Source organism: Staurois parvus, unplaced genomic scaffold, assembly GCF_062004578.1.
Source record: "Staurois parvus isolate SC_StPar_1 unplaced genomic scaffold, SC_StPar_1.0 ptg000136l, whole genome shotgun sequence".
Lineage (NCBI taxonomy): Eukaryota > Metazoa > Chordata > Amphibia > Anura > Ranidae > Staurois > Staurois parvus.
The window spans coordinates 1,110,943-1,132,142 of NW_028317932.1; the positions used below are offsets into that span (position 1 = coordinate 1,110,943).

General features: G+C 41.1%; 1 protein-coding gene across 1 annotated transcript; it reads left to right on the top strand.

Moving 5' to 3' along the window:
• Nucleotides 1-322: 322 nt before the first annotated feature.
• Nucleotides 323-18,891, top strand: CRYGN (crystallin gamma N). The gene is made up of 4 exons (XM_089673220.1): nucleotides 323-452; nucleotides 8,462-8,710; nucleotides 9,979-10,124; nucleotides 18,661-18,891. The coding sequence occupies exons 1-4, from the start codon at nucleotides 432-434 to the stop codon at nucleotides 18,794-18,796; spliced, it is 552 nt and encodes a 183-aa protein (XP_089529346.1). The 5' UTR covers nucleotides 323-431; the 3' UTR covers nucleotides 18,797-18,891.
• The last annotated feature ends 2,309 nt before the right edge of the window (nucleotides 18,892-21,200 follow it).

The window sequence follows — 21,200 nt, forward strand, 5'->3', positions numbered from 1 at the left end:
GTTCAGTCCATTAGTTTCTCATTCCAAGGACTTATTATTGGATTAATGTGCATTTCTATAAGTTATTAGCTGCATATGGTAAACTCCTCTCCCTGTCCCATGTAAAGCACTGAGCATCTCTTGACTACATGCTCTCTGTTCTATACATAAAGGGGGCAGTGAAACTGCCATTCTCATCAGCCAAATTCCTGCCAAGCAAATCTTTTGTCTGCTTGTCTACAATATGTTAAAAGTCTGGGATCAGCACTGTTAGATACAGGGGATTTTGTCTACCAAGCAAAAATGTTAAACCTTCTATAGCTGTTGCATTGTTAGTGCAGGCTCGCGATAGCAGCCCCTGTCTGAACTGTGATATATATTGGGGTGTCCAATTTTTCTGTCTGTCAGATTTGTTGGCTCCTGTGTTGGCTTGGACAGCATCCAGCGCAAAGATGTCCCAGTATTCTGGAAAAGTAAGTACAGAGATTTAGCTTGGCTCAGTATAGTCGATATATGAGAGAGAGCAAAAACCAGTTTCACTGTTTAAATGTGTAGTCTCAGGCTGGATGGACATGAATATATACTCATGCAATGGATTGTCAGAAAATTAGATCTTACTTTCTGTTAAAAAAAAAAAATGTAGTTTATACATGTTAACATTTTAAATACCATGGTTTTCTGAGTCACCTTTTGTTTACATTGAGGATTTCATAATTCTTTTAGTATAACAAGTTATTCAAAGCAACACTATTAAAGGTGAAGCAAGATCACAGTGTTATAGTACAACATGCATCAACACATACATCTTTTTTTTACTACTTTTTTACCTTTTTAATGTAGTTGTCTGCTAATCTGCAGCATTGAATGTATGGTTTGAGTGCTTTTGTTTCAATGGAAAACTCCATGTTTAAGTTTATTTTCTTTAAAACCTTTACTACAAGTTTCAGGATCATGTTATTGTATGATTGTGGTCGTTTGCTCCTTTTCGCATATTGGGGGAGATTTACTAATACTGGACCAGTCACACTCTGGTGCAGCTTTGCATGGTAGCCAATCAGCTTCTATCTTTATCTTGTACAACTAATTTAACAAAAAAACCTGGAAGCTGATTGGTTTCTCTGCAGAGCTGCACCAGATTTTGCACTCTCCAGTTTTAGTAAATCTCCCCTATTGTGTCTTTGGCTATGGTGTCTCTCACAAATGGAAGATAAGTATAAACTACTGAAACTGTTACATTACCCTGCATGAACAACTTAATTTTAAAGTCCACACATCGCATGCTTGCACTGTCTGGCTGTTGAATGATCTTTTGCCCTAATAAACATGCATGTTTGTATTGGGTGAACATGCATGTTTTGCCTATAAAGGTTGTAGAAAAGAACATTCTGTAAGAAAAAATTAGAAATCAGCCAGAAAAACTTTACCTGGACAATTGCTTTGTCACCCTAGAGTGCTGAGCAAGGCATGACTGCCTAGGATAGGAAGGCAATGTATGCACAACACAGTTGCCTGATCAATCCATAGTAGGTTTGGGACACCTTAACTATTGGGGGGAACAATCAATAACAGTTAATAAGATCCTGTCAGAAGATAGTTTATTTCAACATTTTTACTATAAGATTATGTTTGCATTTAACATATTTTTATCCTGTAAAAGTTTCCCTTGTGTAGACAACTGAAAGCCCCGAGACAGCTGCTGGGTGCTGCCATCTTGAATGTGATGTCGTTAGCCCCAGTAAATTCAGAGCTGTCATTTAAGTGACATTCTATAGTATTGTCCTTCACTCCTCCTCTGGCATCTACATAAAAGGTTTTGTAGAGAAGTAGGGGGAGGAAGAGATGGTTGCTTTTTATTAATATTATAATATATAGCGCCAACAGTTGCTCAGCACTTAACAATATATAGGGAGACAATACAGCAACGATACAGTTCAATACAAGAGGGTTAGGAGGGCCCTGCTCCTTGGAGCTTACAATCTAAGCTTTTGGCCATTGTTCAAAATTAAAAGCATATCCATTATTAACTTACATGGCAGCTTTTCTTAACTTTTTTACCCCAGAGAAGCCCTTAAAAAAATTCTCAGATCTCAGCGAACCCCTGCTAAAATAAATACATTGCGTGTCATTGGGAAAATGCCCCCTACATAGTCAATGGGAAGAATGCCCCCCTCTTCCTTACACTGATGGTTACTGGGCAGAATGCCTCCCTTACAGACAGCTAAAAAAAATAACTGATGTCATGATGCCAAGCTTTGCCTTGTGACACTAAACCCAGAACTATGCAGGCATCATCAAATGGGAGGGCTATCAACCACAGATTAAGGACCCCTGGCAACAACCCTGGTTGAGAATGGCTGCTCTATGGAGCACTATGGAATATTCACAAAGATAGGAGTTTGGAAAGTAGTTGAAGCACTGGAGAAAGCCAGAGATGCAGTCTCTGAGCACTATCAGGCCCGGAAAAGCTGGAGAGTGTGAGCTGGAAATTATATATTTGCATGTGATGAGGACAGCGTAGAGTGGGAGGTGGTTTCAGTGAGAAATCCTACATAAAAAAATATAAAAACATAAGTTTAAAGCTGCCATCTAGGGGAGTTTTTTTCATCCTGGCTTCAGCTGGTAGGTAAGTGGCCTTCAGTTAAAGCAAGTGCGTTTTTCCACATTAGTCAAAGATGCAAATTTTTTTTTTATGTACTGGTGCCCCCTTAATTGCACAGGTGGTTTTCTTGTATTGGTGAACTAACCCTTAAACTAGGGATGAACAAATCTGCCTGGTGTGCTCTAAACTGGATTTTGCTGAGAAATGTATCTTTGCTGGTGGACTCAGTTTGCCAAAGGTCCGATTAGGAGTTCACTTCTTAATCCAAGAAGGAAGAATCCAGCACTTCCCACCTCTTGGAGACCTGTAAACACTGTGTGGGATCCAATGGAAATCCTTCTTTTAAAGCTGACATTTATTGAAAAAATATTTTGGGGAAAAAAGCCAGGGATATACCTTAGCTGTAATGAAGTGTATGAACTGATGCTGGTCCTCTTCACAGTTGTATAGAGGGGTTACTGCTTGTGTTCATATGTGAAGATCCCCTATATATTGTCTGACTATGCTCTTTTCTTCCACCTTCCCCCCATTCCACTCACAAAATTCCTTGTGTTCTTTTCTAAGAATGCAAAACATTCTGTAAGTAGAGGAGGAGGATCCTGTCTTCTGTCTCTCATCCACTCCATTCTTTGAAAAGAATGCAAGGAAAAATCCACCACTTTTCCTCAGGTGCCTATAGACACAGGCCTAAAATGCCCAAAGGTAATCCTTATTATAATGTAATATTTGAAAGTGGGTGAGGCCATTTTAAATATAATCCAGGGCCGTCTTTAATGCGGGGCAAAAGAGGAAGCTGTCCAGGATCCAGACATTGTCGTGGGGCCCAAAGCAGATGCCCCTTGAGCCTACACTGCCAGCCAGGGTTTTTCTTTACAGCTGGAAAAACCTCCAATGTTGGTCACTTGCTAGCTGCTCTCTACTGTCACTTGTAAATACAAAAGCACTGCTCCTGTATTTACAAGTGACAGTGCTCCTCTCCCAGCAGCCGTTCAGAACCCTCCCTGCTTCATACATCGATCTCTATGAGAGCAGAGGAGGGAGGGGTTGGGGGATCTACACAGGCAGAAGCTCCTCCTGAAACCAGCAGCCTGCACAAACATGCTGTACGTTCTAGCTGCTCTTCTGCAGTCTCACTCTCTGAGGTTTTCTAGGTGATGGAAGAGGAAGGTGGCGGGGAAGGCTGAGCTCTGAACTTGAATCTGTGGGGAAGAGTGCTTTATACCTGGGGTGGTGGGGTGGCAGAACTTGGATGTACACAATGAATCCCTCACCCCTGCACCCTGTACATGGCGCACCCCTGCACTCCATACACGGTGCACCCCTCGACCCTGCACTCTGTACACGGCGCACCCCTCGACCCTGCACTTCGTACACGGCGCACCCCTCAACCCTGCATTTCGTACACGGCCCACCCTTCGACCCTGCACTCTGTACACAGCACACTCCTCAAACCTGCACTCTGTACACAGCGCATCTTTCAACCTGCATTCTGTACACAGCGCACCCCTCAACCCTGCACTCCATACACAGTGCTCCCCTCAACCAACATTCTGTACACAACACACCTCTCAACCCTTAAATCCGTACATAGGGCACCCCTCAACTCTGCACTCTTTATGTACCCTGGCATCCTATCCTCAGGGATGCTGCTCACATTGGACTCTGTTCCTACCTGCACTCAGTTAACCTTCATAACTGTGTGTGCTCTGCTCTTCTCATTGCTAATAACATGTTCTAGGATTTTTCTGTCTATTAGTGGGTCCCCTCACCTTTCTAGTCTGTGGTGTATAGGCAGTGAGGAGAAGATGAGCTGTAACCTTCAGCAACCAGTGAGTCGTAATGATGTGCTGTAGCCTCTCGCAACCAATAAGTAAGTGGTAATCATGCATGGTAACCTATAGCAACCAATCAGTGAGTGGTAATGATGTGCAGTAACTTCTAGAAACCAAACAGTAATCAATTGCTGTAATTTCTAGCAATCAATCAGTGAGCAATAATGATGTGCAGTAACCTCTAGCAACCAATAAGTAAGTAGTAATGATGTGCATTAACCCCTAACGACCAATCAGCAAGCAGAAATGATGTGCTGTAGCCTCTAGCAACTAATCAGTGAGCAGTAATGTGTGCTGCAACCTCTAGCAACCAGTCAGTAAGCTGTAATGATATGCTGTAACCTCTGGCAACCAATTGCAATCACTGCCTGATCTGCTGCAGTAAACTGATTTTGAGTCTAGCTGATCTTTATTGTATTGTCTCAGAGTGGGGGACTGAGGGGGGCAAGAAAATGTTTGCCCAGGGTCCAATTAATGTTAAAGATGGCCCTGATATTATCAGTATCAAGCATACAGAACTATCAAAAACTCCTGACATTTTTTAAAATAGGGCCAGAGATCTGAATTAAAGAAACCCAAACTACTGTTTTATAGCGCTGGCATGAAAGTAAAAATTAAAACTGTTTCCTAATTGCTTCAATATGCAGAAACGTGATGTTGCTTCATATGTGAGATCCCCTTAAAATACATAAATAGATTTTTGATTCTTTGCTAATCGGTGATGATGAAATAGAAAAAAGTGCAAATTCCTAAAAAATAATGACTAATAATGACTGGGCGTTTTACAGAGATGATGTGTGCCCAAATGTTGCAATATTTTCCCCAAACTCACTCAGTAAAAGCTTTTCTTTTCCAGAACAAATTTACAGGCAATAAATGTAGACAGAAATGAGTAATAATACACATCCATCGTACCCAGAACTGAAGTGCAAATGGGATTTTAAGTAGGGCCATATTGGTTCTGTAGATTCTGGTGTGAAACGTTACAAGTGATATCATCTCATTTTGAATTTTCTGTAAATCCAGTGGAGACATTAGACTGGTTTATGGACAGGAGCATCTGCAAATACTTTTCATAAAGCACATCTTTGTTCCAAGATTCTCTTTTTGTTAAAATTTCAGTATGTTTGTTAAAATACTAATTATACATTGCTCTGAGATTAACTCAATTCTTTAAAGTGGAACTTAACTCCCAAAGGGGAGTTAGTTCTGTTTAAACACCCCACCTCAAGTAAATTCCATTTTTTTTGTGTGATTTTCTATTTTTTTAATTTTAGTTTTTGCCCCCAGGATGAGGTGTCCCTGGTCCTGCAGCCTCCAAGGGAACTTACATCACATCACCCAGAAGGCTGCAGGATCGGAAACACAGAGAGGCCAGGAGGTGGGCCTGGTACATCATTAGTAACTGGCTTGCTGCACCAGAAAGAGACAGTCAGCTGAAGTGGACCAAGATGGTGGCATAGGACCCAGTGTATGTCACCTGGTCAGCAGATCACAGGTGAACAACATTGGATTCACTGTGCAGGTGAGTATGTGGTTTGGAGGGAATGCAGCACTACAAGTAAGAGGGAAAATTAAACCATATGGAAGGGAAATTGAGTACTGCTTTAGGCTGGCCATACACTAAAAAATCTAATTGTAAAATCTCCTTTAGATCTACCAACATCTATCTAGTGCAAGAGCCTGGATACAAAGTAATTGGATAGCTTAGGTAGATCCACATTTTAGATTGCAACATGTATAGTAACCCTTAAAACCAAATGCTCTGTGGTGGCCATAAATGTTTGTTATTTTTCTATTCTGAATGATATATCATGACTTTATTTTCAGGGAAATTTTTCAAATGGAATGTTCTTTACACATGGACATATTTAATACATATTTAATGCTTTACATTTGTTTTCTATGTATAATGTGTAATATGTACATCTAAGCTGCCATCATTGTTTATTATTTACATAGGCTCTGCTTACTGTTTGCTTACTGGTTTTATTGTTGTGGTTTACTGCTCTTTTTCTCAGCATAATTCTAAAGCCTAGTACACACAGGCTGAATGTCGGGCGGCATTGGCCAGTTCAATAGAAACCAGCCAACATTTGTCCCGTGTGTACGGGAACTGGTCTGATAGAAGCTGACAGTTCAACCGGCTTCTGTTGAAGGGGCATGACTGAAAAAGGTCTGCAGAATGGCTCCTGGAGTATTCTGGTGGGGGCAGGGCCGGGACAAGGGGTGGACTGAAGGGGCTGCTGCCCTGGGTGCAGCAATTTAATGTATGGATGGGGCACCAGTGAGCCCATTGTGATACAAGGCATTTATGACAAGTGGGTGACTGCTGGTGGCAGCATCCCCTAAGCTTGTACATAAGAAAGAGGGTGGGCAGTTTGGCTTCTTTGCCCTGGGTGTTGGATGACCTTGTCCCAGCACTGAGCGGTGGGGCTGTCCCCTCTGTCAGAACATAATAGCACAGCAGGGGAGATTTCTGTGCTAACATCTGATAGTTAGTGCAGCGGCTCCTCCTGAGCTGTCAGGTTTTTTTTTCATTCAGCCCGCTGAGTTGAACAAAAAAAAAACTAGTAATGTGTAACAGGTTTAACAGTCAGCCAACTCATTGAAAACAATGCATTCACTGTGTGGCTGATACCTTGCCTCTACAATTGTTAAACTGGGTTTGTTAAATATGAAAGCCACATAAAAATTAAAAAACTAAGGTAAATACTATATAATTTTCCTTTGAGTGGACTTCAGAGAATGGAACAGACTGACAGTACACTATAGCTATGCAAGCACAAGCCTCTAATTAGTTTGTATGTACCAGTCTTTCAACTGTCTTTCTGCACCGACTGGAGGATGTTGAGAATCTGGGAAAAGGCTACATGACTAACCATCAATGACATGTATTTAATGGCTGTGTATAATACCTATAACATACAATGTTAAGTCCATGGCATGTTATCATTGTGAATTTCATGTGTTGTAAACACAATTCAGTCAGCACTTTTCTTAGATCCAACTGGCAACCAATTGCTGATTTTTTTTTTGAGTGGCCGAGCTGCCAGTCCTGAATCTGAATATAAATATCATGTCCTGTGCTGACACTCTACATGACTATACCATACATATACAAATATATACTGTATATATGTACCTAGATTCTGTGAAAATAGGCCAGTCACTACATCAATTGAGACTGACAATTACAGGCCATGTAGTGTTTTCCTAAATTTGTTTGTCTGAGTATAAATCTATATTTTTTTCCAAATCATGTTTAAATTCATCTATTGATGACGGATTCATTTTCTATATAAAGACAGTATGAGTTGCATGTTGCCCCCTCTCCCATCCATCATAGGACACACAAAGTGGATTTTAATTTTCCTTTAGTGAAGACTGTTTTTATAGTATCTGTTCTATAATTGCCACAACTACCTTTATAAGCAGGTATAGGACATTCACCTGCAAAAAGTACATTATTTATGTTTACATGCTGGCTTTTGAAGAAAGTTTAACATTAAACCAGGCATAAGATATAGTTTTTTCTGCTATCAAGATGAATGTTTAACACTTGCTGGTATTTGCTACTTCTCATGAAGACCAATGTATTACCCCGAAAACACCTTTATCTACCTTTTTCCCCAGAAGACCATTGCCATTGTTTTGGTATCATTCTGGGTCAGCTCAGTACTTTCTCCGTAGACTAAAATCTATGCCCTATATGTCACAGTCTTGTAAATCCTGAGGTCTGTGTAGTATTGCACTGTGTGATTTGCAATAAAGTTACAATCTCCTTCACATATCCTGTACCTGGACCAAGCATTCCCGCTTGCGATTTTTGTTGTTTGATTTTCACGAGATTTCACGTGTTGCACACAGAGCACTCACTTCAATGGTCCTATGAGTGTTTGTTGTCCAAAAAAAAGCTCCTACTTCTTTTTGGGCAACAAGATTAACACAATTTTCAAATACATGTTTTGCCACTATTTATATGGGAATAGAGTAAACTATGTATAGTTGTCTGGATGTGACCAAATTATGTATTCTGTCTTGTTTTTAGATCATCTTCTATGAGGGAAAATGCTTCACAGGAAGAAAACTGGAAGTCTTTGGGGACTGTGACAACTTTCAGGATCGGGGGTTCATGAACCGTGTCAATTCCATCCGAGTAGAAAGTGGAGCATGGATCTGTTATGATCACCCTGACTTTAAAGGACAGCAGTACATTCTAGAGCGAGGAGAGTACCCAGACTTCCATCGCTGGAACGGACACAATGACCACATGGGATCCAGCAGACCTGTCAGAATGGTGTGTTTTATTGTTTGCCTTACTATAACTGATACATGTATTTCTTGCTAATACTTAACTAGATGATGTCTAGGAGGGCTGCTCCCTTTCTTGTAGACTAAACTAGCACTTCTTATGGCACACTCATTCTCCTGGTCAGTGGTGGACATAGGCAGGGCTCCTGGACAAAAAAAACATTCTGAGTGTTTCTTTTGTGCTTACCACTGTGCACAGTGTGCATGACAACTCCAAACATCACCTATTTCTCCTGGTACAACCTACCAGTCAGTACTCCACATATGCCAGTCTTGCTCTTCTTAGCAGCACCTATTCCAGTCCTGTGTCTTTCAGTGCCAGTAAATTCATGGAGTCCTCAAAGTGGAACTAAACCCTCCTATCCTTTACAGCCAATAAAGTTGCCATCTTAGCTTCTGATTAATCTTCAGTTTACATGGTGCTGCACATGTGATCAGCTATGACATCAGCAATTTGATGGCTGAGAGCTGACATAAGCACACTAGCAGCTGTAACTTTTATCATCCAAGACATTCCTTGATAGTAACTGTTTTGGGAAACCATTAAATTAGTGAGTTTAATTCTGCTTCAAATTTTTAAGCTTCCTTAAAGCGCAGCTCCACCCAAAAGGGATAGTTACAGTTTAAATATGGGTCCCCTGCTCCCTGTGAGGTATTGACATCTTTGCTGCAATCACACGGAAGTTGTCCCCCCCAACCCACCCCGTAGTCTTCTGGGACACTCCACAGATCCCAGAAGACTACGGGACCATCTACAAGGCGCACCGCTACTCCTTCATACACAGTGGGCACCCGGCTGTGAAGCCACAAACTGTCACAGCCGGGTTCCCACACTTAAGATGCCAGCGCCTGGGAGGGAGGACGGCTGGTGAAATGGCTGCAGTGGGTACACTGCTGGATCATGGGACAGGTGAGGGCTGTTTCTTAAAAGTCAGCACATACAGTTTTTTTTTTATTATTTTCAAAATCCAAGGTTGCCATGACTTATCACATATTCTTTGCACTACCTTAACAAATATACCCTTTGTGAATCTGGTAATTATGTACATAGCATCCTTTCTGCTACCAAACTATAAATATAAGTTCATAGTAAACAAAAATACAGCATTTGACTTTTTGTCATTGTCGTATTTTTATTTGAAATATGCAAATGTCAGTTGTGTGTATAACACATTGCCTATCAGCCATATGTCTTTCAGCAGTTGTGGTAGATGGTGATGCCAACTCTAGTACATTTTGCTGTTTTTCTTCCAGCATGGAGAACACTACAGATTGGAGCTGTTCGAGGGATGTAATTTCACTGGTCAGTGCATGGAGTTCTGTGAAGACTGTCCTTTCCTTCAAGGACGAGGCTGGAACAAAAACTGTGTGAACGCCATCAAAGTCTATGGTGATGGAGCGTAAGTATTACATACTAAGGGGACTGAGGTGCACATAAGAAAAACTTCACAAACGTAGAACAATTTTGGTAAATTTTATACCTTCTAGCCGCTCTCTTTTCTATAAGAGAGATGTTTGCAGAATTCAGTACCAAATAATACTGGAATTCAGATGAAATGAGTATCGTGCATTTCCTCATTGGCTCAGAATCATCAGCAGATGCCATTGGCTCTTGCTGCTGTCAAACACAGCCAAACACAGCCATTCAGAAGAGAGCGGGGTTGGAGCCAAGTCACGCTCTGTTTGTCAATGAACACACAGAGGGTAATTTACTATAACTGTATGGTGCAAAATCTGGTACAGCTCTGCATATAAACCAACCAGCTTCCAAGTTTTATTGTCAAAGCCTAATTGAACAACCTGAAGTTAGAAGCTGATTGATTACAATGCACAGCTGCACCAGATTCTGAACGCACTAGTATTAGTAAATATCCCCCACAGAGTCCAGCTTGGGAGTGAGCACACATGAGCGCCCCCATAGCAAGTGGCTTGCTATGGGGGCTAGCCTTTAAATCACTTTTAAATTCACATTTTCTTAATCCAGCTATGTTATTTCTACAGAAAGCCTTAGTTACCCTTAGACCATTGCAATGCAGGAAAGTGAGAAGGAGCCAAACCTGCTTTTGCCATTAAAACCATTTCATGTTGCTTGGTTAACCTAAACAAAGTGTTCCTACTGCTACTGTACTGGTATAAATTGACATATTGGTGTTGTTGCAGTGTAGCCCATCATACACTTAGCTTTGAGAAGATACCAATTATTAGAAACATTATTATAATTTATTTTTTATATAAATAAGAAGCTTATCAGAACTAAAAGTATGTGACGCTATAATAGTGTTGTAAGTGGAGGCTTTTTCTTAAGCCTAGTATACCCGATCAGAAAAATCATACAAAAATACCGCTTTCAAAGCGATTGTATGATAGTCTGATCATTGGTACATGGCTTTCATCCGAAATGATTAGAAGGGACAAGCACGAACATTTTTCTTGTACAATATCAGATTGTACGATTTTCTTTAAACAGTACAGTTTTCATCTGAAAATACAATACATTACATCACTTCCAATTTTTTATTCTGTCATGTGAGAATTTTCATAACTTTAGTAACCTCTTCATTTTTGATATGAAGAATAGCTTGGACGATAATTCGTTCGATATTCTCATTGTGTGCACAGGGCTTTACATACAATTGATTTCCTGTTTAACAATCCCATAAACAGATAATGCCTTTTTGTCACTAGTAAGATTTTTAAGGCACTCTGGACACAAGTGTCAAAATGACCCCCTGATGCTCAGCACTGATATGTGCCACGGGCTCCTGGTTACCATGTGTGGCGATCGCGGCGTCAGACCCCAGCCCTTCTGACCAAACTCGTGACCGAAGGACTAGCCAATCTAAAACAGCGCTGTTACGTGCATAAGAATGCCACACCCAGCTGCACCCTGCACAAAGATTTTCCAGCTAATGGACCACAATCTGTGTACCGGCAGCATGGGAGCGATTGTTACTGGGTCAGGTTAATTACGCAATTAACCCTTCACACTGCCACCACCTCCTTTTTGTACAGAGAAAGAGGAAACTCTGCAATATCAGAAATAACACTATAATGTTTGAATAATTGTTTGGATACACAATGTCACCGCTGACAGATGTATGCAGATGTTTAAAACACACAGTAGTGCTCTTCAGAGACAGGGGTTTTTAGTTTGCATTAAAGAGCTTTAGAAACAGTTTAACACTTTCAGAAAGTAAGATTTATTACTAAAAGGTCAAAAGGGTGCAATAAAAATATTTACAGAAAAAGATGTAGCCAATATATATATATATATATACAGAGAGCAATAACACATCAAAGAGATAAAAGAAAGAAATTTAGGGAGGTAAAGTACTTGCCAAACATCCTGGTTTAAGCAGATCAAGTTTAAGAGCAGAAGGGTGCCTTATCTCCCAAAGTTGGTTCCTGATGTTAAAAGGGAGATTTCTTCAACTTAGCTCATCTCAGCTTAGCTTAGAGATTTCTTCAATTTAGCTCATCTCAGCTTAGCTTAGCTCATCTCAGCTCTCTCAGAGAGCAATAACACAGCAAAGAGATAAAAGAAAGAAATTTAGGGAGGTAAAGTACTTGCCAAACATCCTGGTTTAAGCAGATCAAGTTTAAGAGCAGAAGGGTGCCTTATCTCCCAAAGTTGGTTCCTGATGTTAAAAGGGAGATTTCTTCAACTTAGCTCATCTCAGCTTAGCTTGCTTCAAGCATAACAACCCTTTTTCTAGGAACTCAGCATGGTGTCTCCTTAAAGCAGAGAACCAATCGCCTCATTTGGGGAGGGGTGTTGTAGGCGGGGAGCTCAGGCTATGACCAAATCCCTCCCAAATTATACTATGGTCAATAACGTTTCCTAGGTACATGTACGGGTAGATTAATACGCAGAATCATCTGCTGAACATCTAGATATGAAATATGACATACCTGCTGGGACGGTTAAGGATATATCATTTTCTGCTCTCCTGTAGCTGTCAGCTAGGGTGTGTACTATATCAGACGATTTGTATTAAAGTGACCGATCTGAATATATGCCTGGTTTTTATGTAAGTCTTTCATATTCCAAGATATGTAATCATAGGGGAAAGTGGATGTTGAATGTGATGTCTGGTTCACGGTTTATCTGGAATGTCTTTGAAGCTCAGAGAGGGACTGGTTTATGGTTTTACGATCCTTTTCCAAGCAGAGTCTCACAGACATTGGGGTTTATAGCCAGGAGCTCCCCCGCTGGGCCTTGATTCCTTTTTGAACTCAGCATCCAGGGACTACGCGTCACTCAACAGAGAGGGAGGGGGGATGAGGGAAGAGGGAGAGAGAGATACAAGATGGAGGGTTTGGAACAAAATGGATGACCGCGTCCATCCCTGTGTGCACGATTGCTACACCATGGACCACAAGTATTCATTGTGTTGAATAATTAATTCAACAAAGGAACAGTCAGGAGCTATTCCAGGAAAGTATGGAGTCCCCAAGGGTTATAAGAACTCAATGAATGAGTCCAGCACAAGGTTGCACCCATAACTGAATTTCACTTTTAGGTGGCCTGACTCATTAGCATATATTAATAGCATAATTTGCATTAAAGCTGAAATAACTCTCTCAATCAACTATTTTTTTACTACCTATGGCGCTAACATTAGCAATTAGATAGAATGGTATACTATATTTGCTCATTTTATAGTTTTCTGTTACATTTCCTCAGTTGCTTTCTGGTTTCTGGCTTAAGCCAAATTATGTCATGCATCATAGGAGTCTTCATGGGCATGATTGTTTCATATGGAGGAGGGGCTTACTCAACTAAGCAAACCTTCCTACCTGCATGCCTGAGCTAAGGGAAGATGTATTCCAGAAAGTAAATGCTCCATGAATCATCTGCCCTTATTCAAGATGGCTGTGGCTAGAAATGCTAGGAGGGTATTTTTCAAAGTGATTTCTCAGCAAAATGAAGCATGGAAACTTGGGTAGATGAGTGAATTTGCTTTAAGTATTAAAAATAATTAAATTGCATTTTCAGTTTGTGGTGTTGGTTGTAAAGAAGTTCTTAAAGTGGTAGTAAACTCTTTATGTTAACTTTAGCTTATAATAAAGCTTTCCTGTAGAAAGGTAAAATGAATATCTCCTAAACATGCACCGTTTAGGAGATATTTGCTTTGTTTGAGAGCCCGTGCATGTGCTCTGAAGGAATGGCATACCTGTGCTGTTCCTTGAGAATACTGTGCTGTGGCCCAGGACTCCCAAGCGCATAAATGTTCCTCTGTTTAACTCCTCATTAATCCTTAATTTACTCTAATCAATCCTAATTAACTCCTTATTCTCCTTCTCCATTTATTGTCCTGTTGATTTTTTTTGTTAATTTCCATTTTATAAACCAATAATAATTAAAACTTTCTTTTTGTTTTGTTCGTTAATATTTTTACCAGTTTAACATTTATTTACATGTTTCACATTGAAAAAAATACATTTATTTCAATTTGTAGGTAACTTTCCAATGCTTTGTACCAGAATCATAATTTTAGTGTCATTTTTTAAACAGGGCAAATTACAGAATAAAATGCACACTTTTTTATGTGCAGTAACACTATTTATTTTTAAACTAACACTGCTCAAAAAATGGGAGTATTTTTTTTTTAGTTTTGTTACATTTAATTGTCTAATGATTGTGAAAAAAATATAATTGATGCAAGACAATATTCATGAAAAGAAAGCATTGTTTGTCCTTAAAAAACAATATATGTATTACGTTGTTATCTTAAGTAATGACAAAGTTATCACTGAATAAACAGGTCCATAGCAGAAATGTAAAAATTGCCCTTGTCCATAAGGGTTGAACAGGTGTGAGAGCCGTAGTGGTTATCAAGCGGGGCTGTCGCGTCCGTAACCCCTTGATGCCGACCGTACGCAAATTTCACAGAACTGGGCTTCTTTTTTCCGTGGGACTGCTAATTTACGTACCTGTCTTTCTGCTGGGAGCATGCCGCACATAAATACATTTTAAAAAATAATAATAATTACAAAATAAAATAAAAAAATAAACAAAAACACCTAGATAAGGTTTGATCTAGGTCTGTGCCAGGGTTAGTGTTTGGGTCAGGGTCAAAGGTCAAGGTCAGGGTCAGGGGTGATTTTTGTTTAGGATTTTTTTTTTATTAGTATCAGTGTCAGGATAAAAAAAAATCAAATTGCTTTTTATGGTTTCTGTGCTGTACTATGGGTACAAACAACAACTAACATACACACATGTGATATCGCTGCGATCATCAGGAACAGGAGAATATATTTAAGTTGTTCTATGGTGGTAGATTATGGTAGCTGTAAGAAATATACAGCTAAATTTAAAAAAAAAGTTTGTTTTTATTTACTATTTTTAGCCAGTTTCCTTTGGTAATAAAAAAAAAAATCAGGAGATATCCATTATTATTTACCACCAAATGAAAGCCCAATTTGTCCTGAAAAAAAAAACAAGATATAATGCACCTGGATGCACAAAGTAGTTGTGATAATTTGTACAGTTTTGCTAACTCAATAAGTTGCAAAATTGTGCTTAGGCTTTAGATTTATTTTACCCTTAGACAGAAAGGGGTTAATAACCGATCACTCATTCAGCTGTCAGCAGTGTAAACAAAACAGTTGTCTGAAGGTATCAGTAATTGGAATCGGCAAGTACTCGTACTTGCTGTAAAAAAAAAAAGTATGGGTGCATCTCTAGCTCAGATACAGTTTAGTTCCCTTTTATCTTGAACCTGTGAGCCTGACACTTTCTCTTGGTGCTTTGAGTTACTGAGCTAGGACAAGCATGTAGCATATTAGGCCAGAGCTCTTAGTTTACTAATGCAGACCATAGATGGTTTGTTTATCGCCTGATTTTTCGTCCGAAAGTATAATCGGACGATTTTCGCACTGTTAGTGGGGCAATGTCATCGGCTGATTTTTGCGGTTCCTCCTCATTTCTTTTATCGGTCATGCTGGAAAATTTGTGAAAAATGGACGATTTTCGCAATCATTGGTGGCAACAGAACGACCGATGTTTCGTTTTTCGGATGAAAAATCAGCCGATAATCGAACCGTCTATGGCCTGAATTAGGCATTGTGCGCCATATACAACCGCCATGTGTTTTTTTTATAGAAAGTACATTTTCCACCTTTCCTCATAATTTTTTAGTACTTCTGATCACTTTGAGCCACTTTTCTACTTGCAGTAGCAGTTCCATGGCTTTGCTAAGGGTAGGATTCTTGATGGAGACAGTAGTGTGTCACCATAACAAGTGACGGGGGGCAACACAGGACAGCAAGTGGGAAACAGGTATATAATGTTGTCACCCAAAAACAAAATGCACCAGAACAAGGACCTTAAAGGAAAGATTGTAATTTTTTTCATTGAACCCTGAAGATAACATTAATTTAATTCACATATTAAATTAGATTGTTGTTATTTAGGTTGGGTATACTTTAAGCAAAAGACTTCAAAAAATATAAGAAATTAGAAACACAAAACAGAGCACACCAGATCATGCGGATCAAAACACCTTTTAATGAATCCGAAAAATAAAATTTCACTTATAAGTGGCTTGATCAGGACATATCACCAGGGAGAAAAACCAGGTCACACCAACAGTTTAGGCTCCATACACATTAGTGTTTTTTACAGCTCCGAGAAGCTATTATCAGCATATTTTTTTCTGCTCGAAGAAGCTAAGTAGTGTTATCCTATGTGTTCATGCACACTACTTTAGGCTATTTTTTGAGCTTCCACATCTAGGAGCAGAAAAAAAAAATTGTTTTGTAGAGTTTTTTTAAATGGTTTTCCAGCAGAAAAAAAAATGCTGAAAAGCGCCTAAAAAGTGCTAAATGCTACTAAAACAGCTCCTAACAGCTTCTATTCCTCTACATGTACTGGAAAAATGCTAATGATATGCTAACACTCCTAAAAGCTACTAAAACACGCTATTACCAGCATTTTTCCCAGTGTTTTTTGAGCATATAAAAAATTAGTGTGTATGGAGCCTTAAGATACTCTCACTAGGAAGGTCACATCAGGACAGATATGAAAGGGATGGAATAATCTGGAGTGAACATTGCAGGAACCATGTGGTGGTCATATCTAAAAATTAGAAAACCAGACTTGAACTTTGGGTAAATAACGTACCTCCACTAACGTGTCAAGGCCCATGCCCCTTTGGGGAACGCCTTATTCTGGTCATCTGACTCTGCACAGCTCAATTGGGTGCTATTTTTTGTCTTCTTCCAGCCTATTTAAAGGCTCTCATCGTAACTCACCCACCGCTCTGCTGATCACATGGGCCACAAAACATGTTAGTGGAGGTACTCTATTTGTCCAGGATACAGATCAGCAAACAGCAAAATATACAGATTGAATACATACAATGGAGAAATGATCAACTAATGTATATACACTTGTGGGCCGGGCTTAATGTGTCCTGTATATGAGCGGGGACTGTGACCTACTGTATGTGTGTGTTTGCACTCATTAACCCAATTTCTCCCTGATGCCTTTCTCTGCAGAGAAGAAGAGGTTAATCAGCTAAACAGTGAGCAGCCACTAACCCACTACCTTCCCTAGCTAACCAACATCATAATTAAAACTATAACCACCCCTACAGGTTAGAGACACCAACTCCCAGGTGCACATTAGGGAATGGACCACAGAGCAGGTCCCAGTCACCATCAACACAGCAATACCCTGTCACTTCACTCCCAGTGACATGCCAACAGGTTCGTACTAGATACAGGGAAACTCATTACACCAACCTGACTGCTTGCTTGCACTACTCCAGAGACCTCTATATCTCTCACCCATGACTTCCCAGGTTAGGTCCCTAGGTAGTCTGTGCTGCAGGGCTGGTCCCAGAGCTAGGGGAACTGGGTGCTAGTGGAGGGGCCAAGCATACCACCAATTCACCACCGGAGTAACTGTCACCCTTGCAAAGCCACTGTTCCCTGTATGTTAGGCTGCCTTATTACACATTAACCTGGTTGTCCCTAGTTTCACCAATATAGCCTACACTAGACAGCAGACCTATGCTAATCTAAGTCCCCTTAAAACAAGCCTTGTTCTTATGGATAGCTTTGCCATGCATTGCACTGCAACAGTCAACAGGAACTTTACTGAAGCACGGCAAACATATAGGAACAGTTCTTGTAAAGCAGCTTCTCCCATGTGCATTGGTGTTCTGGTGCTCCATAAAGTGACAGTACCTTAGGCAGATGGCAAGTGTCCATAAAGGCAACTAGTCCACAGGAGGCAGCAAAGATTCTATAGAGTTGTTTAATTGTCCATAAGAGTCCTCAGGTTCCCAAGGCCCACAGGTAACCCCATGTGCCCCCCCAGATGGGGCACCGACCGGCAGAGTAACAGCCTCCATCTTGGCAGTGGTTTTCAGCAGAGCCTCCTGGGGCACTAGAGAGCCCCTTTTTTATGTGGATCTGTAGAATTTTGGTGCGTAAATACAGCCAATCAACTCCTCAGCTCCACCACACATCTACTATTGTAAAAATTTCACAAGACTGACTGCAGACTTGAGTCAACATAGGAAAAACAATGAACCCTCTTGTAGGCACTTGCCTACACACTGTTTATACCCATAAATATTACATTTATTCCTTAAAACTGCCCATATGTGTGCTACTTATCAGCCATTTAAGGCAGTTTTGCCCTTCTCATATACAACTCTTTCAAGGCTGACAAATAACTATTCAGATATGGAACTGAGAAAATGGAAATATGCTGGAGGACTGCTGTACTGCAAGCATATCATTCTTTGGCAATTGTGCCAGAAAACTAAATCCATTTGCTTTGGCTATGACCATAGCTAACGCTGTGGAACTGGCCTTTAGCAGACAAATGTCAGGCTTTCCACCCTGTATGTGTATGGCCAGATTTATGCAGCATTTCTATGTGTGTGTTTTAATGTTATACCTTTTATGTAATTCCAGCTGGGTCTTGTATGAGGAACCCAACTATCGTGGACGCATGTACATTGTAGAAAGAGGAGACTTCCGCACATTTAATGAGTGGCAGGCTCAGAGCGCAAACATTCAGTCCATCAGACGTGTGGTAAACTACTTCTAAGCACTGGACTTTAACCTCGATCAAAGGGACACTTGAACACTCAGTAACACTTACCTCTTCTTAGTGAAAAATGCCCAATAAATTCTTAAACTGTGTGTTCTGGCTTCAGTTTTTACTCTGAATAAAAAGTTGTGTCCTGTGTGCCAATTGCCAAAACAGGTATTGGATTTCTCCGAATATTCTGGTCAGCTTTTTCAGGTAGGCACAGAACGATGAACCAAATACAAGAACTCAGGCAATCAGAATTCTTCTCAGGGGGTTGACTTAAATAAAAGTGTATCTCAAAGCCAGCAAAACTTTTTCCTGACGCCAACATGGAAACGTACATGTGATATAGCTCTGCCCGTATATCCACCCATAGGACCTGTGTATATCTATAAAAGTCTGACTGAGAGCAACCTCCCCCATTCTCCTTTTTGTCCTCAAGATTTACACCTGCCAGACCGTGATGTTGCGATACGGCCCCAACCTGCCGAATGAGTCGGAGTCCGTCTGGTTGCAGCCTCTCCCAGGCGTAGTCCTGCATCTTAGGTTGCTAAATGCACCAACAAGGTGGGGAGCCCCTTCTGGTGGTCTTTTGGGGATGAGGAGTTCTCTTACCAGAGCCATCAGAACCTCATGTGCTGGTGTTTGCTGCAGTCCATGCTGCATGTGTTTCTCTGCACACCTGAGCAAAATCATGGTGCTGGAGTTAGTGCTGCTTTTTTCTTTTCTTCCACAGGTTAGTGCGATACCTTTTTGTCTTCCTCCCTTGCCTCTGCCCTCATTAGATTTTGTCATTTTTCTTTTGTGAGAGTGATTTGGGGGTTTTTCTTTTGTCAGCAGTTTTTTCCTTTCACCTGTGACCAGCATGTGTACCAGGGGCGGACTGACCATTTGGAAACTGGGGCACTGCTCGAGGGCACGGGGTCAGTAGGAGGCCCCATGAGATGCTCCTGGTAGCTTTTTCATAGGCTTTTTTGAGTTTGGGCAAGGACACAGGGGCTCCATGATCCCCTATTGCCCGGGGGCCCCATGAGTTTTCAGTCCGCCCCTGGTGTGTACATCATCTGGTCCGGGGTTTGTGGCTGTTTCCGGTCTCATGGCTGCCTATGGCATCCACACATACACTGTGCAGAGGGCCTCTTGTGGTGATCATCTTTGTTAAGGCATGTCCAGGCTCACGGATGTGCACGGTGCTGACATCCTTGCTCCAATATGAGCCTTCTGCCACATAACCAAGACCTCCATGTGCTCAGGTAGGGACCATCCGTGTGGTAAGTAAGAGGAACAAAAAGAGTGCCTTTCCAGGAGCGTGGCCTTCATCTTCTGGTACAACCTAGCCCGCTCTCGCTCTTGCTTAAGGTCAAACTAAAATAGCGTTGCCATGGCTTGACAAGTTTAGTGGCTCTCCCAGCCCCGCAGGTCTCACATAAAGTTCCCAGTGAGTGTTGGCATCTCTGCTTCCCTGAGCTCTAAGAGTGACAAAGGGTAAAAAGTGCTGAGCCTGCGACGTGGACCTAATACCAGACTAACATGTCCGATGATATTTCTGCTGAAACCTCTTTAAGGACAAAGGAAGCTGGAAGCCAGGAAGTCAAGATCCTTCTTGGACAAATCGCTAAAGTGATACTAAACCCCAGACCCTGCATTCACTATATCTGGTCTCCCACAGTACACACAACATGGTCACATGCACCCTCCCTAGGGAAAGAAAAAACCTCTCTAGCAATATACACTAAGCTGAGCATGTGCATGTGACCACGGGTTCAGTCTGTATCAAGTGGTTATTTCAACAAGAGGAGGGGCAGAGAAGAAAGGATCAAACAGCCTTTTTACACAATGCAGAGGATTAACCCCTTAGGTTCCACAGTGAGTATAACAAGCATGCTTTACTGCATATACAGACTGATTTTACTGTTGTGGGTTTAGTAACACTTTAATGATCCTCTGAATTCTCCAGCCACTTATGCCAGCAGACACCAGGGACAACTTCAAGGACGCAGCCCTGCACAGGAGTACAGGGCACCACAGTAAGCCCTCCTTACCAAGGAGGCCCCAAGTCCATCATAGCCATCTTTATTCCTGGCTCTGGAGGCATCTTTATCCAAGCTATTCACCTTTGCCTTGCACCTGGCTTCACCAGTGGTAGAAGAAGGTCAGTCATCCTCCTTGAAAAGGCTAAGCAGAGTTCAAAGGTCTCTTGGGTCCAGTCATTCATTAGGGTAGCAGGCCCAGAACGGGATGACCTAGATGACTGTCTTTTGAAGTCAGAACATACTTCACATTTTCAAGGCACAGCCTTCCATTCTCCCTGGTGAATGGAAGGATGAAGAGGTTGTTTCAAGAGAAGTGGCAATAGTGGTATGAAATTTTAGTAAGCAGCTGCAAAATTACACCCTACCCAGGAGGGAAAATGCCACTG

Excerpts from the sequence above, each read along its gene's own strand:
- CRYGN (XM_089673220.1), top strand. The coding sequence starts at position 432 with ATGTCCCAGTATTCTGGAAAA. Across the intron at positions 453-8,461 it reads TGTCCCAGTATTCTGGAAAA|ATCATCTTCTATGAGGGAAA; the intron begins GTAAGTACAGAG and ends TCTTGTTTTTAG. Across the intron at positions 8,711-9,978 it reads CCAGCAGACCTGTCAGAATG|CATGGAGAACACTACAGATT; the intron begins GTGTGTTTTATT and ends TTTTTCTTCCAG.